Source organism: Moschus berezovskii, chromosome 3 (genome assembly GCF_049115385.1).
Source record: "Moschus berezovskii isolate FMDL1 chromosome 3, NW_MosBer_1.0, whole genome shotgun sequence".
Classification (NCBI taxonomy): Eukaryota; Metazoa; Chordata; class Mammalia; order Artiodactyla; family Moschidae; genus Moschus; species Moschus berezovskii.
Genome location: NC_142462.1, coordinates 108,650,615 through 108,668,707, shown reverse-complemented (window position 1 = coordinate 108,668,707; position 18,093 = coordinate 108,650,615). Strand labels below are relative to the sequence as shown.

Here is an 18,093-nt window from a genome sequence, read left to right as displayed (position 1 = left end):
CAAAGCTATGATGTTGAAGCTGAAACTCCAATACTGTGGCCACCTGATGTGAAGAGCTGACTCATTTGAAAAGACCCTAATGCTGGGAAAGATTGAGGGCAGGAGGAGAAGGGGACGACAGAGGATGAGATGGCTGGATGGCATCACTGACTCGATGGACATGAGTTTGGGTGAACTCTAGGAGTTGGTGATGGACAGGGAGGCCTGGCGTGCTGTGGTTCATGGGGTCGCAAAGAGTTGGACACGACTGAGTGACTGAACTGAACTGAACTGATGGTTTTTCTGGTAGTTATGTAGAGATGTGAGCATTGACAATAGAGAAAGCTGAGTGCCAAAGAATTCATGCTCCGGGAGACACTAAAGGACAGGGAAACCTGGCGTGCTGCAGTCCATGGGGTCACAAAGAATTGGACACGACTTAGCAACTGAACAACAATGATGAGAATACTGGAGCAGTTGGCCTTCCCCTACAATCTTCAAAATGTCAATGGGTTTTTCTAGACTGTTGGCCTAGGACTCACAGGTTATTAATAAATAACCTTAAGCTTTTTGGAAAACATGCTTCACTCCTAATATCAGTTGAACAATACCTTTATAGATGTTAGTGAGGTCACTTCATCCTTTCCAATGATTTCTTACAAAGATAAAATCAAACTCATTGAAATTAAACTTTATGCAAAAATGTGCTATAGGTATCCTTGAATTTATGAGGTGTAAAGGGTTTCAGACTTTATTTTTTTGGGCTCCAAAATCACTGCAGATGCTGATTGCAGCCATGAAATTAAAAGACACTTACTCCTTGGAAGGAAAGTTATGACCAACCTTGATAATATATTAAAAAGCAGAGACATTACTTTGCCAACAAAGGTCCGTCTAGTCAAGGCTATGGTTTTTCCAGTAGTCATGTATGGATGTGAGAGTTGGACTGTGAAGAAAGCTGATCGCCGAAGAATTGATGCTTTTGAACTGTGGTGCTGGAGAAGACTCTTGAGAGTCCCTTGTACCGCAAGGAGATCCAACCAGTCCATTCTAAGGGAGATCGATCCTGGGTGTTCATTGGAAGGACTGATGCTAAAGCTGAAACTGCAATACTTTGGCCACCTCATGCGACGAGTTGACTCACTGGAAAAGACTCTGATGCTGGGAAAGGTTGGGGGCGGGAGGAGAAGGGGACGACGGAGAATGAGATGGCTGGATGGCATCACCGACTCTGTGGACATGAGTTTGAGTGAACTCCAGGAGTTGGTGATGGACAGGGAGGCCTGGCGTGCTGTGATTCATGGTGTCACGGAGAGTCGGACACAACTGAGCAACTGAACTGAACTGAAAGGGTTTCAAACCCTTATTTTTCCGATTTTAACATGAACTTAGAAGTGCATTTCTGGAGGAAAAGTTCCCAGCTAAACTTTTTCTGAATGAGATAAGATACATTAGAACCACACAGTGTACTGGCACTTATAATATTATGCACTCATCTATCCATCCAACCTTTATCCCTGCCAATCTATCTGTCAAACAACCAACAAACCAGTAATTTATCTGTGAGTACCTATTATATAAAATTAAACACCAATGATGTATAAGACAGGGCTCCAATTCTGTAAGGAGTCAGTAGGGGAGACTAGCAGAACACATAAATGAAAATTTTAAAATTCAGAGGTATATAAACAGCAAAGTCCTACTGTAAAGCACAGGGAACTATATCCAGTCTCCTGGGACAAACCATAATGGAAAAGAACATTAAAAAAGAATGTATATATGTGTAAAATGTATATATGTGAGTCACTCTGTTATACAGAAGAGACTGCACAACATTGCAAATCAACTGTACTTCAATAAAAATAAAAATTTAAAAATTATTAAAAAACTAAACAGTAGGTACCATATTAAAGATTGAAAAATGGGGTAGAGTTGGAGAAAGTTTTTCAGATGTTCTGGTATTTGCACTGATTTTTAGAGTTTATAGTTTACACAGCTTTATAAATGAGCTCATGAAAGCGAGGGTGGGGAGTGTGTGCGTTGGCGGGGAGAGGACATTTGTAGTGGAGCAGACACATGTACAAAGATTTGGGGAACCAAGAAGCAAGCAGAGCAATGCGACTGAAGGATGGAGAACCGCTCAGTGTCGGGGAAGGACAATGGACAGGGGAGACAGAGAGGAGGCCTGTTCTTTGTGGCACCTCTAGCATCGTTCTGACCTGGGGGTCATCTTGTTAACGTTGGTCATCACATTTATTCACATTATGGCTCTCAGACTCTAATGTCTCCTTTTGTATCTACAGTAGTCAATACAGCTTGATCTCATCATCACATTTTGTCAGGACTTACTGATGTATTTTTGCTGGCAAATGCCTGTACTTAGTGACTCTGGGTAATGTAACAATTTCTACTAAATTTGTAAATTACTCGTTCTGGGTAAGGAGTTTAAAGAGAGAAACTGGTTCTTCTGTAAACCAAGAGGTGGCAGTATGGTCCTAATAAAACGGGAAAATCACACACATTTCAGCAAACTGGTGCTCTCCTTAACTCCACACCCCTTCCACCACGAGTATATGAAAATAATAATAATAAAAACAAAATTCTAAATTTAATTTACTTAAAACTTATTCTTTGTATGTCTTATGTAAGAAAGATCATTCACTGCCAGCATAATTTGACTATGAGAAACCAGGTTCTGAGCTTCTCAGATGAGGAACGTAAGCCATTAGAAATCAACAAAATACACCAGTGGATAATGTCTTGTGGTCAAATATCAAATGCTTCTCCTCCTGCTGGCATTCGACAATGTTAGCTTGTGACCGTTTATAAAAGCTGCAGGGCCAAGAGAGTCAACAGTTGCAGGAATTTCAATTGTAGGACATGAAATGAAGTTATAAAACAAGAGCCATAGCATGGAGAAAAACACTAGATTGCCTACTCTGGAAAGCACGTCTCTGTTACACAGAAATTGAAAATTTCTTTTTTATATATCAGTTTTGATGGCTCACACATGCCTCTCTACCAGAATGTTGTTGTTCAGTTGCTCAGTCATGTCTGACTCTTTGCGACTGCAACATGCCAGGCTTTCCTGTCCTTCTCTACCAGAATAAGCACATAAATGGCTTTGTGGGAACTCTGGAGTCTGGTTGATGGAAACACTAGAGAAGTTAAGTTGGGAACCTTGGTAGAGAGATATCTGAAGAAAGAGGATGGGCTGCAGTTTCTTTTGAAAAGCATTAGAAATCTCGATAACTACAACTTTTCTCATGTTCCCACACAGTTCAAGGAAAGCTTAGCTCAGGTGGCAATTGAAGGAAGGTTGAAAGAGAGACACTTCGTTTTTTTTGATTATCGATGAGCCAGGAAGAAATGGACCCAGACAGGGGGGGACCTAGTGGCTGTGCAGAGATGGTCTAAAGTGAGCAGGGTTTGCATCTTTCTGCTCTTTCTCCTTCAGTAGGGTTATGCAAATAGTTTTGCCCGTGTTCTCCACCTACCCATAAACTAAGAACATTTTACATTGTTAAATGGTTTGGAAAAAGTCAAAAGAATATTTTGTAACATAGGAAGACTTTATGAAATTCAAATTTCAGATCCATAAATGAAGCTCACTTACTCCACACAGCCTCTCTCTCCTCCTTCTGCTCCACTCAGAGACCTCACTGAGCTGGTAGTCTGCACTTGGTTACCCTTGTAATTCTCGAGTTTTCCTGAGGCGGTCAACTGTATGAGTGCCCTACGGACAGTGACCTCATTTTGTGCTTCCCTCCTTCATTGTTCATAGCACATATTAGATTTGTTATAAATATCAAATAAGAAAATTCCCCGTGGCTTAGTTTCAATTCCCCCTGAAGCAGCCCTTGAGATGAGGTTGAAGTATAAGGAGTTTATTTAGGAGGGTTTAGGACCATGGTTGGCTTCCCTGGTGGTCCGGAGAGACCATGGTAGACTGGGAGCGAGACCATCCTAAAGACTAAAGGGAATGATCTAGGAATAAAACATACTGGTTTCCATGTGAAACAGGTAATAAGTATAAGTGTAAATAACTGACTTTGGATCAAAATGTGCACACACTGATAGACATACACACAACACACATTAACCAGCTGCAGCCTGGCTATGATTCTATACTGGCTTTACCTGTTGGCAGTGCTTTGTAACCTGTTGTCAGGGCTTGGTAACATAGCTAGGATGACAGAAAATAAAAACTGCTCAAAGTTCCAATCTCTAAAGATTCATTCATCTGTGTATTTATCCAATAAGCACTTACTACATCACTGAGTATCTTCACTGTGCCAGGGACTCAAAACATGCTAACTGTATGAGCAAAAATACATATTTGAGTCTATGCTCTTGTCCCTCCATCTCAACCATCCCATCATCGCCCTGACTCAGCTCCTTCCTGCTCATTCTCTCAGCAGCACTTCTGTCTTCCTTTATTAGGAGCTATGCCCACCAAAGGGAGTAGTCAGACCAAACTCATTCTGGTAAGGGAGCCTATCTGAGTCACACTTCATCTCCTTTGATGATAACAGCTTTGAAATTTGACCTGTACCATCCCCAGCTGTCCTGCTCTTAATAATGACAAAGAAAAACAATGAAATTAGCATGAAAAAGCAGCTTAAACCTTTAAAATATATTTGCCCATTCTATAAAGTTTCAATGTTTCTGCTTTTAATTGCTCAAAGTAATAAGGCATGCTGAGAGTGTGGGTCAATGAAATCTAGAGGTAATCACCATAAGTCATTTTAATCAAAGATCTAATAAACAAAAGATACAAAGTACACCACTTGATCTCTCTCTTGAAAATAAGCTATGACATTGCTGACAGAGGGAGCAAAAAGATAAATGGAACAAAAACTTTGAATAATCAGTAACTATATCAGGGGCTGAAATCATGTTTCTATCATATTTTAATAAACACAAGAAGGTTTTCTGGGGAAAAATACCTTGAGAGATGAACCTTTAGGAGTGAAACATTTGAAGGGCTTCTTGTCCTCTGATAAACCATCTTCTGGCATCTTCTGGCGTTTCTCAGCAGCTTCTGCCCTTCGCCTTTCAATCTCTTCCTTTAGCCTCCTCTTCTCTTCCTAAGAAAGAACAAATAACAAGGATGTTAACATCAGCTTCAAGCCAAAAGGAAAGAGTGCTGTATGGGAATGGTCATAGTCTTAGAAGAAAAAGACCCGGGTTCCAGAAGAGATGCTATCCCTTCCTCAAGGGTGGCACCAGAGGTTAAGCCTGAGCACTTGAGTCCAGCTGCTGATGTGTACTCTGGCACTGCCCCTTCTAAACTGTGTGACCTTGGCCATGTTACTTATCTACCCCATGCCTCAGTTCCCTTGTTTTTAAAATGGGGATAATAATAGTATCCACTGACTAGGGATTTAACACAGACTAAATGAGACGGCCCAGGTAGAATGCTTAGACTCATGTTCAGCAGGACGATCATCATAGTCATCATCACCTCGTCAAGTCATCAAACACTGGCCTTCCATTTTGTGTATGTAAAATAAGTTATCACTTCCACCTACTTCCTAGGAGAGATGTGAAGACAAATGAGATGATTCATATGCTAAGGTATACAAATGCACAGTACCATTTTTACTAAATTGTACAAGAGATGGTTTCATGCTTATCCCTTCCTTAGCTGAGTAGATTATTTCTAGATAGTTTGACAAATCTGAAATGGTGTAGATACTGCTCCCTAGTGGTGAAATCACAGATGTTTACAATCCCTTTCATCAACCCTTCCATGCCTTCATTCCTGGCCTAGAACACTCTGTCTTCTCATCAGCCTGAACATCCTCTAGGAACAGTTTTCTGACAGATTTACGTAGTCTTTGTAGTTTTCAAACTGGATGTTCTCAAGCAGGAACTGGATGTTCATGTGTCAGAGGATGCTGCAGAAAGATCCTGTGTATTGTGGACTGAATATTTGTGCCCCCTCCCCCAAATCCCTGTGTTGAAATCCTAACCCCCAGAGTGATGGCATTAGGAAGTGGGGGTTTGGGGACCATGAGAATGGAACCTAAAAGAGGCTCCAGGGAGCTCTCTCACCCCTTCTGTCCTGTGAGGACACAACGAGAAGACTGCTATCTGTGAACTGAAGTCGCACCAGACACAAAGTTTGCTGGCATTTTGATCTTGGACTTCCTAGCCTCAGAACTGTGAGACAAGCATCTCCTGTATGTCTTATCAGCCACCTAGTCTATGGCAATTTGTTATAGCGGCTGCCACTAAGACACCATACTTGGTAGGAGGTTAGACCAAATCATCTCTGAGGTCCAATCCAGGTTTCAGAGGGCATGGTTCTCCTCTGCTTTCATTGATACTTTGCTCCTCTAGAGAACAGCCATAACAATAATAACAGGAATGAAAACTGACTTCCTGAGTGTCTATTATGTACCAGGCACCCTGAATACCATGATTTAATCACCACCACAGTCCTGAAATAGATATTTCACAGATAAGGAAAAGAGGTCTCAGGGTCTAGTGACTCTCCCAAGGTCCCAGCTTGCCAGCAGCAGAGGGTCTGATTCTAAAACGATCATTCCAATTACTTTCTAACCAAAGGTCATAGGCTCAAGAAGAGCTGGAGCTGAAAGAGACCTTGGAGTAATGTATCCAAACTTTCCACACAGTATGGGGAATGTTTGTATAGGATCCATGTCAGAAAGTCATCTAAAGTCTTTTTGCATATTTTAAATGATGGGCGATCGCAGTCTCCGGAGATTTGTGTGGAAAGCTCTAGGCGCAGTTGGAGAAGCTGGGTCCCAGTAGCAAATCTATCACTTATTAGTCAAGTGACTTCACACAAGTCAGTCAAACTACTTGATTCCCATTTCTTTGTCCATAAAATGAGGATAATAATGTACCTCAGGATACAAGGAAAAAATGCTCTTTGTGAACTACTGTGATGCTTACAGTAGTTGGTTAAGCACTTTTTCAGTTCTCAAAATTTGCCTTCTTGCAACTTTATCTGTCATTTTCAGTTCTGCTTAAGAAGATGGAACAAATTCATCTGCTCATAATCACTGGGCTCCTGCTACATGCCTGGCGCTGTGTTGGGTCCTGGGTGTTCAGCAATGAACAAAGAAGGTACTGTCCCTGCCTGTGAAAATCTAATTACTTACTCTTCCACTTAAAACACCCCCAAAACGATTTTTGGGAAAATCTTCTCTATAAAACCTCTTCAAAAAAACAAACAACTGCCATGTGACTCTTGGTTCTTGTAACTGACCTGCAGGCTTTTTCATCCTTCCCTGTTCTCACTGTCTTTGCTGAGGGACATTTATAGGGTCACGCATTAAGACAAAGACAAGTAGGACCTGCGGAAAATTAGGAAACCTCTCGGTTCCTTAGTTTCCTGATCTGTAAAATGGGGATGAGAAGACTACCTATATCAGAGAGCTCTTAGGAGAACTGAATAAATTAAGGTGTATAAACGTTTTAGAACCACGCCGAGCAAGCACACAGCAAGCTGCTGCTGTCGTTCAGTCGCCAAGTCGTCTCGGACTCTGTGACCCTAAGGACTGCAGCACTCCAGGCTTCCCAGTCCTTCACTATCTCCCGGAGTTTGCTCAGATTCATGCATTTGTAAGAATTCAAGTTCAAAAGGGCAGCAGCAGTTCATCAGGGAAGAAACTATTTTCCAGGGCCAGAATGTTCACGGGGAGACGCGCACTCGAGAGCTTGGGTAAGTGAAGGCGCTAGACCACCGCGCTGCGGCCCGCCTTACCTCCTCTCTCACTTTTCGCTCTGCTTCCTCCTGCTTCTTCCTCTGCTCCTCCTCCTCCAGGACTTTCCTTCGCTCCTCCCTCTTCTTCTTCAGCTCCTCCAGCTCCAGGGCTGCCTCCTGCTGCTTCTGCTTGAGCTTCTCGAACTCCTCGCTCTCCGTCTCCCCGCGGCGGCGGCGCAGCTCCTCCAGCCGCTTGCCGGCTTCCACCTGGGAAGCGCCTTCAGCCTCCTTGGCCTCGCTGACCCTCCCTCCAGCGCGGCTGCAAAGGAGTGGGACACTCATCTGCCTTGCAGCCTACCCTCACCGCCCCTGGAAGCAGGGGAGGTCGGTCTGCAGGCCTTGCATCCCACACGGAAATCTCCACTGCCCTCACTGGACAGCGGATCCTCATGGCTAAGTTGGGGTCCATCTGGAATTCCCAGGTCTGAATCCGAGTCCCCTCTCTGTCACTTACCCTGGGTTTTCTAGGTTGCACAATGGGAGCAAACAGGCACTGTTGGTGGGGCTGTAAATCGGTACAACCACTAGGGAAAACAATATGGAGGTTCCTCAAAAAATTAAAAGTAGAACTGCCATATGATGCAGGAATTCCACGTCTGGGTACTTATCCAAAGAAAATGAAAACACTAACTCAAAAAGATACTTGTAACACCCATGGTCATGCGCATCATTTATAATAGCCAAGATATGGAAACAGCCTAAGTGCCCATTGATGGATGAACGTATTACAAAAATGTAAAAGTACATACAATGGAATATTATTGAGCCACAAAAATGGAAGAAATCTTATATAAATACTCATTAACAGGTAGTGAGGGCATTCTTAACTCTATCTGAACATAGGTGGCCCATTTCTGAGAGTTTTGTGACAGATGAATTACCATGGTCTATCATTTATTCCATGCAGAGAATAGCACTGGTGTTTCTAGCTATGAAGCAAGAGGAGGAACAGAAAAGGAGTTCAAGATTACATAGTTACCGATACTGATTTTTTGTGTGCATCTCATGCTTTTAAAATAGTGAGATAGTTCTGAATAAACTATGTCCTTTAGTACTATGCTTTTCAAGCTGCATTTTGTAAAATCAATTTAGTGGACTGTGATTAGCATTTAAAAGAACCAACGAGAAAACATCAGAGGGTATTGCATGGAACAAGGGAAATGACCTTTTCCTGACATTCTTGTTTCAGTTATAAATACATATGTAGATGTGTACCGGGATATGATGTAAAATTTACATCTTACTAGGAGTTGAGGTTAAAAAGTTAAAAAATATCATTCTAGGTTCTTGATAGCTAAAGATCAACTCTTATTTTTAACTCAGTCAAGGTTAGTGAAGTGAAGTCGCTCAGTTGAGTCTGACTCTTTGTGACCCCATGGACTGTAGCCTACCAGGCTCCTCCGTCCATGGGATTTTCCATTAGGGGACCCCTTAAGACTTGATATTGCTCTTTAAAAGTCTTAGATGTCCATAGGCCTGTGACTCCAGAGAGGAACCCTCTCCTTTCAGTTAAAGCCTCTCCACCTTCAGAGTTGTTTCCTCCTGTTCATGGTGTTAGCGTTTGGTAGGACTGCTAACACGTGCCTATAGAAACTTTTCTGGACTCCGCTAGGTGTCGCTCAGTCTTCATTTTGGACATTCAGATGCCCATCATTAGGGACTCATTGAATCAGTCATGACCCATACACCCAGTAGAACACTCTAACATTAACTGTAGGCACATACTCCCTGGTGTAGAAAGCTAGCAAAAAGATACACTGTTATGCTCAGTGAAAGAATCACTTTAAAACAGAGATTTATAATTATACACATATAAAGAGTCGGACACGACTGAGCGATTGAACTGAACTGAATACACCTATGTCTGTTTTGAATGTACACACATAAAGAGTATCTGGGGAAAATGTTACTGGTGGTTTCCTTAGGTGATGGGTGCTTAACTTGCTCCTGAATTGAGATTTTCATATCATATTTTAGAGAAAACATCTATCTATAAGAACATGGGCCCATCAAAGGGAAAAGTAATTAAATCAACAAAAGGAGCTATGCTCAAAACAGGAACAAGAATTTTGGCCGCATCACATCTGCTCAGATGTGCTGGCATGGCCTGAGTGTTAGGATACCACTAATATGGAAATTTCTTCCAGAAGGTTCTTTCCTCTTTCTGTGGCTTCGCTAGATGAAAGTCGAGATGAATATAGACCTTTCACTATGAACACAGCTAGTTTTCAGTTAGACTAATAGGTACTAAGCTAATCTAAATAGAGGCTCTCACTCCTCCCCAGCTCCCCTCACTCTATAACTATGTGGAGCAAAGTGAGTTGTCTCTGCTTCTATAGGGATCAATTTCTAATTGATACTACAACTAGCGTATGTTGGCAGCTAAATTAAAAACTAATAATATAGTAGCAGTTTGTTTCATTTTTTCCTGTCAAAACATAGCAAAGTTAAAGCAAGAGTCCTAATTATGGGTTTTCAGTCCTCAGTCTGTTGCCGTCTCCTGTGAGTTATCTTTCCAAGTTACCCAGTTTTCTGGATTTCCAAACAATGGGCATGTTAACTGTCAATCTGAGTTTTGACTAAAACTGGTTGAGAAACTTGCTAATTGTTAACCAAACTTCTTTCTACTGACAGATTTTTAAAGTTATTTCTCTTAAAACAATTGTACTTGCACCTACAGCTCATATTTTAAACTATCAAGTAATTGTGGTTGCTGTTCAGTCGCTAAGGTGTGTCTGACAGTTGTAACCCGATGGACAGAAGCATGCCAGGTTCCCTATCCTTCACCATCTCCGGGAGTTTGCTCAGACACATGTCCATTGAATTGATGATGCCATCCAACCATCTCATCCTCTGTCACCCCCTTCTTCTCTTGCCCTTAATCTTTCCCAGGATCAGGGTCTTATTTAAGTAATTAAACAATAATATTTTTAGGTAATATTCTTTGAACACTTTTCATGAACTTGACACTGTTCTTGGGCTCTAACACATTAAAGGACTGGCACTTCAGCAAGCTCTGCACTCAGCTTACCAGACTGAATCAGCTTGATTTCTAGATTTTCTATGAATTCCTAATAAACTTAATTTTACATCTACTTTCTTGCCAATCCCAAGTAACATCTATAGGTTCTACCCTTCTCATTCTTTCACACTTTATTTAGGCTTTGAATACACATCTTTTCTTCCATGTGCTTTCACCTCTCTTTTGTAAAACTATGACTAGATTTCTGCTCAAACTTTTGTGTAGAAAAATTGTGTGCATAACAACTATATTTACCTAACACTTTAGCATCTTAAAGCGGCTAGAAATGTCCATCCCTCAGAGTTGTGCTTGCTTCTGAGTGTCACCCATGCTTTGGTGTAAGGAGCAGTCTGACTTCCATACAACACCTGCTTGGGACTTTCTTATTTGAAGAGTTCCAAAAAACAGGGTCTACAGGCAAGGCGGCCGCCAAAGATCAACCCTCTGAGAATCCACATTACAGGGACCCCAGACTCTTTTCCAGAATGTTTGGCACAGCAGCCAGTGACATAACAGAGATTGCAATTTGGCACCAGCAGTTGGAGCGAGTGTGTGTAGGAATGAGGCACAGAGAGTCAGGTAGCCAGGTGTCCATGGCAGGCTTCTGTAACTTGAGTTCTTCTACAAAGCTGGGGGCGGGGCGGGGGCAGGGGGAACTCTCCATATTCAACGTAGAAGTGAGAATTTGCCTGCATATACTTTATCTCTGGGTCAGGAAGATCCCCTGGAAGAGGGCATGGCAACCCACTCCAGTATTCTTGCCTGGAGAATTCCATGGACAGGGGAGCCTGGTGGGCTACAGTCCATGGGGTTGTGAAGAGTCAGACAGGACTGAAACGACTTAGCATGCACGCACTTGTCTATCTGTCCTAAACTTAATCGCCCAGATCTATTCAATGTGATAGGAGAGGGGATGAAAAAGGGGAATCTGAAGCTCCGCAAGAGGGTTTTCCAAACTGGAGCATTAGTTGCTCACCCTCTTCCTCCCTCTTAGAGATTCCCCAAGGCAAAATAACATCAAAGGCTCTCTAAGTCCTGCGGTTTCTAAGTCCTGCGGTAAAGAGACGGAACTTATTTAGTTTAACCTAATGTTTGCAAAGTATCTGGCCATAGGGCACTCTTCCTTTTCTGCAACATTTACAACGTTTAGAAAATACATTCTTGAAAATGGTATTGAGAAGTTTCTTTTAGGAAGTCTGCTGGACCCTGCGGAGAATGAATCAGTGGCATGAACTCCGGTGACAACGTTTTCTAATAAGCTGATCTTATATGCATGTATTAGGTCAGTGAACAAAAGCACGGATACCACGCAGGATTGATCTGCCTTGTCAAATAATGGGAAAAGCAGATCAAACCTTGTCTGAGCAGGGCCTGCTGTTCTCCTCTTAGTGATTGATAGCCTGATCTGCTGATGGAGTATCTCTAAGGCAATGGCCAGTGACCTCACAACAAAAGTATGTTGCCTGTTAGCACGTTTCTGTCTGGAGTCACAGGGTAGGGAGACTGACTTTTTTTTTTCCACACATGAGCACAGTCACTGTTAGCTAGCCACTATGTCTTACCTGAAAGTATTCTCGGTGTGTTTAAGTTTGTGGGTCATGAATTCTCCATTCTGAGACTTCACTTCTGTAAATCCCTTCTTTGCATCCAAGAAGCTCTTAACGTCTTTGCTTTCTTTGTCCTTTTTAGTCTTCTCGTCTTTGAGCTAACCAATGGTACATATCAGGAAGAAACATAACGATAAAAATCTTATTAGGTTTCGGTTGGTATCACCAAATAAAACCCAACATTGTTAGGAAGCCAGAAAACTGAGAACTAAAACAAACCACTGGAGAATGATGTGGTAGACCTGGAATCAGAGGAAATTCTTGGAGCATGAGCTATGGTCCTCCAGCTTCTGAGCAAAGACCCTGACCACAATTTTAGGAGGTCAAGATCATCCTTTATTTCACTGAGGTTTTATTTTCAAAAGTGACGGAGGTGTTACCATTTGGAAACCATTATGTTATGGAAACTCCACATGAGAGGGGTTGTTTTCAGTTCCCACTGGGAAGAGCAATTATTAGTGTGGCCTTGATGGGAGAATGGCCAAGTTACTTGGATAGATTTCTTCTTGGATGAAGGGTGCTTCTTTGAGAAGGACTTGAATGTGTTGAGGAGGAAATAAGAAACCTACTGAGTTAGCCAGATCTGTCAAGTCAGTCTTGGCAGATGTCAGAGGAAGACCACCCCAGTATTTTAATCAAATGAATAACTAGGGTCTTCAGGATAGAAGACATAATAACCCTACCTTTAGAGGGATGACACAGAGACCTGGGGGGCCATGTTTGTAGTCATCTAAAGCATTAAAGATAGAACGCAAAGGAAAAATTCCAGGGCTGACCTTGACTTCCACTGAAAGTGATAATTTAGTCTCTGAAAGTGGCTTTGCGATTGTTGTGGGAGCCAGAGGAAGGTGGTAGATGGAGGGCAGGTATTAGCTCTAATTTTTGTGTGCACGCGTAGGCTTTGTGTTACAAGTTCCTCACAGTGAGACAGATTATTTCAAAGTATACTGAATTTGCACAGCTTTTTTGGGGACGTGAAAGGAGTTCAAATTACCTTTATCATCTCACCCATTCTTAAAAAATGAGTACGAGAACAGGTGAGGTTCATTACTGCTCATTTGAAGGCTAACAGTGACAAAGCACTAACATTCTAAAGAGACCAAAGGAGGAGGGTTTGGGTGTAAGAACTCAGGGATCCAGGGGCTGCCAAGAATGGTCCCACCCCTTACCTGATCACTCACCTCTTTGAAGTTGTTATGCTTCTGATACCTAACCCCTACCAAAGGGCATGTTTTCTTAAGAAAAGGATTTTCTTTTTTTTGCTCTTTACTGATGAGTCTTCAGTAGTCCTTTGCCTGATTGCCTTTGCTGAGTTTATTTGATTAGATTACTATCGATGGACTATTCACTACCACGGTGCCTTAGCTAGTTAAGGCTTTTAATCTTTTTCCAAGCGGCATATATCTAGGACATCCCTTGGACTTGCTGAAGAGGCAGGCTGTTATTTTGCTATTCTTTCTGAGAGCTTTGTCTGAAAGTCAGGAAATCTGAGTTTTAGTTTTAGTGTTGTCAACAATCTGTTACTTTAAGTCACCTAACATCTCTGGAATGCTGGCTCTGTGTGCATGAAAAGAGAGGGTTGGGCTAGATGATCCCTTCCTAATCCTTCATCCTGTGCCTTCCCTCTTGGCTCCAGATTTGTGCTAAGAGGCTCAGAGAAGAGAAGGAAGCTCCTGGTCTGTCCCGCAGCTTTAATTCTACTGTCCTTGCCTGGTGGTCAGTCAGTATTTATTGGGCAGGCAGGAGCAAGCAAAGTCTCTTCTCATTCTGACCTATCATTGTTGGGAATAGCCCCAGAAACTATGGATGGGAGTTTATATCCTGGTTAAGAAGTATCTGGGGATATATATTTAAGGGTGAGGGAGTCCCCTTGTAGTGAACCCATGAAAGAAATGGTGAGTCACACCTTACAGTTTGTGGCGGAGTATACAAAGAGAAAGTCATTTCTCCTATTTTGAAGTCAGAGATATTTCCAGTCTCCCAAAATGCATTATCTAATTTACTGACCAAGTGTGTAAAATAGATTTGTAAAACAATACATGTCTAACAGAAGAAACATCCCTTTTTTTTCAAGTTCTGCCTGTATTGGCAAAGTTGTGGTAGATGGTACGTTTATATTCTCTTTGGAAGACTTTTCCCAAAGAAATAATGATAATTTAATGCTGACTGCAAATTATTTTTTCTTTCTGGGAAATGAATAAATAAATTCCGTAACATTTTAAGGAGCACAGTGGGCTGGCTCCTATAGCAGATTCAACCTAAGCTAATGGGATATTCTGAGCCCACTGGGAAAAGCATTAGAGCCTCTAGATCAAAATGTTACCAAGAAGAGAATCTGTGCTGATGGATTAATACAGGGCCATGTATCCTGAATAGGAAATGGCAATCTGCTCCAGCATTCTCACCTGGGCAATCCCATGGATAGAGGACCCTGGTGAGTTTGTCTGTGCGTGCTAAGTTGCTTCAGTCATGTCTGACCCTGTCAGAGTAGCCCGCCAAGCTCCTCTGTCCATGGGGTTATCCTGGGTGAGAATACTGGAGTGGACTGCCATGCCCTACTCCAGGGGATCTTCCCGACCCAGGGATTGAACCCATGTCTCTTGCATTTCCTGCATTGACAGGCATGTTATTAACCACTAGTGCCACCTGGGAAGCCTGGGCTACAATCCATGGGGTCACAAAGAGTCGGACACAACTGGGTACAGCACAGCAAAAAAAAAAAACACCTGTGATCAGTGGGGTAACACATGGGTGTATGTGTGTAGGGCTAGGAATTCCAGTGACATACTCTTTTGCAGAGAGACACTCAAAAAGTTGTGAACAAGTCTAAAAGGACTGAGGCACCAGTTTCTCTGTTGTACTGCTTTGTATCATTTGATTCCAGAAGAATGATAAGAACTGGTGCAAGTTACACTTTTTCAGACTAAGTTGAACATACTTTTGTTAGATTCAGAAGCCTCAATTCCTTTTCCAGGCCCAATGTCCATCACATGAATGGCCCTGTCCATGGACAACATGGACTTCCCTGGGGAGCTGAGGCTCTACCCAGACCCACAGAGTCAGAGTCTGTGTTTCATAAGATCCCAGGTGACCAGCATGTACCCTGATGTTTAGTGAGAGGCTCTGGCCTACGTGATATGAATATTAGTTTCATTATTATATGAACAGCTCTGCTGGAAACTGTTTTCCTATTAGAGGCCAGAACAAAAAATGAGCTCTGGGGTGAAGAACTCAAAGGAGGCATTTTACAGGGAGGCATTTTATATTCAATATCCTATGATAAACCATAATGGAAAAGAATGTATATAAAAAAAGAATATATGTATATGTAGAAAGGGCTTCCCTGGTGGCTTAGGGGGTAAAGAATCTGCCTGCCAATGCATGAGACACAAGAGATGTGGGTTCGATTCCTGGGTTGGGAAGATTACCCTGGAGTAGGAAATGGCAACCCATTCCAGTATTCTTGCCTGGCAAATCCCATGGACAGAGAAGCCTGGTGTGCTACAGTCCATGGGGTCGCAGAGAGTCGGACACAACTGAGCATGAACTCACGCACACACGCAATATATGTGTAACTGAATCACTTGCTGTTCAGCATAAACACAACACTGTACTTCAGTAAAAATTTAAAAAAAAATGAAAAGAAGGCATTTTATAGTTGGGGAAGAGAAAAAGTTAAATTAAGTTTCAGGGTTACTGGTCATCTGTGATTCATTTCTGCAAACAGTTAAACTGCACTGGGAGAAAGAAGGTTTTGTGTAAGGTATTGGAGTGACTTCTGGAAATGTAGCTCACCTGACGTTTGTGTTTCCTTGTCTTGCTAACTCCATGAGAGGAAAGACTTTTGTTGAAAGTTGAGAACAAAAATGGGGATGGGGGCAGAAGGAGGGCGTTTAAAATGGCCATATCGCGTAAACTGTGATGTAAAGTTATCTAAGTGGAGCAGCTACACAAACAGGTGGAGAGGGGAAAACCTAGTTATTCAACTAGTAATTTATGTATGCAGTGTTAAAACAGCAATGGCAGTTTTTGTTTTTTCTTTCCAAAGTTTGGGTTAAGGAGCTAATCTGTTCTTGTGTCAAAAAGAGGCCAAGTTTTGGGACACTGGAATGTGCTGGAGGGCAGACTGGGAGAGGGGCAGGCAGGACTGAAATCATGGAACCACGGCCATCGTTGAACTGGGGGCCTTATCTGAAAAGAGGCTAAAGGATGATGGGATGACTGCTGGTGAGCTCCTTCTAGTTCACAGACACAACACGTGGACACAGAATGCCTTGGTCCTTAAAAACAATCCACATCTTACTGAACTGAATGAAATGGAGAATTCATACAGTCATTCTGCCTCTCCTGCTCCACAGAAACGTAATCCCCAAGCTATGATTTCATGCCCTCTTCCTCCTGTACTTAAAGATACTCCCCTTAAGAAGTTTCTGTATTGCAGAGGGAGCTCAGCTCTGCGCTCTCTGATGACCTAGATGGGTGGGATGGGTGGGGGGAGGCAGACTCGAGAGGGAGAGGATATACGCATACACGTGGCTGATTTCATGCTGTTGCACAGCAGAAACTAATACAGTGCTGTAAAGCAATTATACTCCAATTAAAAAATAAGTTAAAGATATTCCCCCACACAAAAGGCTAGCTTTAGAGATGAAGCTAAATAATAAATGTGGGATATATAAATATATATTTGGGAAGCCAAATAAATAATATATGTGGGATATTTCTGAGTTTAGTCCCAAAAGTAATGTTCATTTTTTGGAAATGAATTTGTCGTTGTTTTTCTGTTACAGAATGAGAACAGTTGTTTCCCAACATGTTCAACAAATTTCTCAGCAGCCTCATTAGAGCCAAATTTAGTTTTCTAGTTTTTAGCATTCATGCTTTCTCCTTCTTTTAACTGGGCAGTGTTCACATTTGGTTTTTACTCCCAAGCCACCACAAGTTCTACTAGAAAATGGGAGGAACACATACCAAAAACAAAATAAATATAACATGAACTAGAGTTCTTTTTACATGAATCTTAAGAAAAAAAGGTTTAAGAAAATAATCATTCTCTTATTAAATCTCATCTATTTGCTAAATATAGATTTGTCTGTGTCTTATTCTGTGCTATAATGGGCAGAGAAATGTAGCAAAAGTCCATCTGAGTTGGAGCTCAATAACTACAATTCAGTCCCACAGGCAGAGTAATTCAAATCTTATGTTTGATAATTCAGTTTACCACGATCAAGTACTTTGAGCTTATTAAATACTATCATCATTTTTAGGATTGCTTGGAGCTAACATAAGCATGATGGTTAAAACAAGATCAGGCTTGCTTTCTTTCTCCTTTTTTTTTTTTTAAGCTGTGCTATGTGGCGTGCAGGATCTTAGTTCCCCAACCAGGGATCAAACCTGTGCCCCCTGCATTGGGAGTGAAGAGTCTTAACCACTGGATGGCCACGGAAGTCCTGAGGTCAGGCTTTCTGATGTGGCATTTTGATTATGTCGGGACATAATGACATGCTCTCTGCAGCAGCCTCTGGTCCACCGACTTGTTTACTACTTACCTACAGTCAAACACCCTGGCACCAGCTCCTGTGTGTGCCTCAGAAATGCAATGCAGAACACTGTGCCAAACTTTTCTTTTGAAAACCAAATATCATCTTCACTTCATCAGATTTTCTACTGAGAGGTGTGGGAGTGTTTTCCCTTTGAAAAGTTAAATCATTAATCAAAGCCAGTTGGAAATATTTCATAATTGA

At 42.0% G+C, this 18,093-nt stretch overlaps 1 protein-coding gene across 5 annotated transcripts in view; it reads right to left on the bottom strand.

Moving 5' to 3' along the window:
• The window catches only part of CALD1 (caldesmon 1), a 232,849-nt gene that overhangs the window by 13,991 nt on the left and 200,765 nt on the right, over positions 1 to 18,093 (bottom strand). For all 5 annotated transcript variants that reach the window (XM_055421299.2, XM_055421298.2, XM_055421297.2 and 2 more), the window contains 3 exons: positions 12,305 to 12,447; positions 7,721 to 7,979; positions 4,929 to 5,069 (listed from right to left, as the gene is read on the bottom strand). In XM_055421299.2, coding sequence (XP_055277274.2) covers positions 4,929 to 5,069; positions 7,721 to 7,979; positions 12,305 to 12,447 — 543 coding nt within the window. The remainder of the gene's footprint in view (positions 1 to 4,928; positions 5,070 to 7,720; positions 7,980 to 12,304; positions 12,448 to 18,093) is intronic.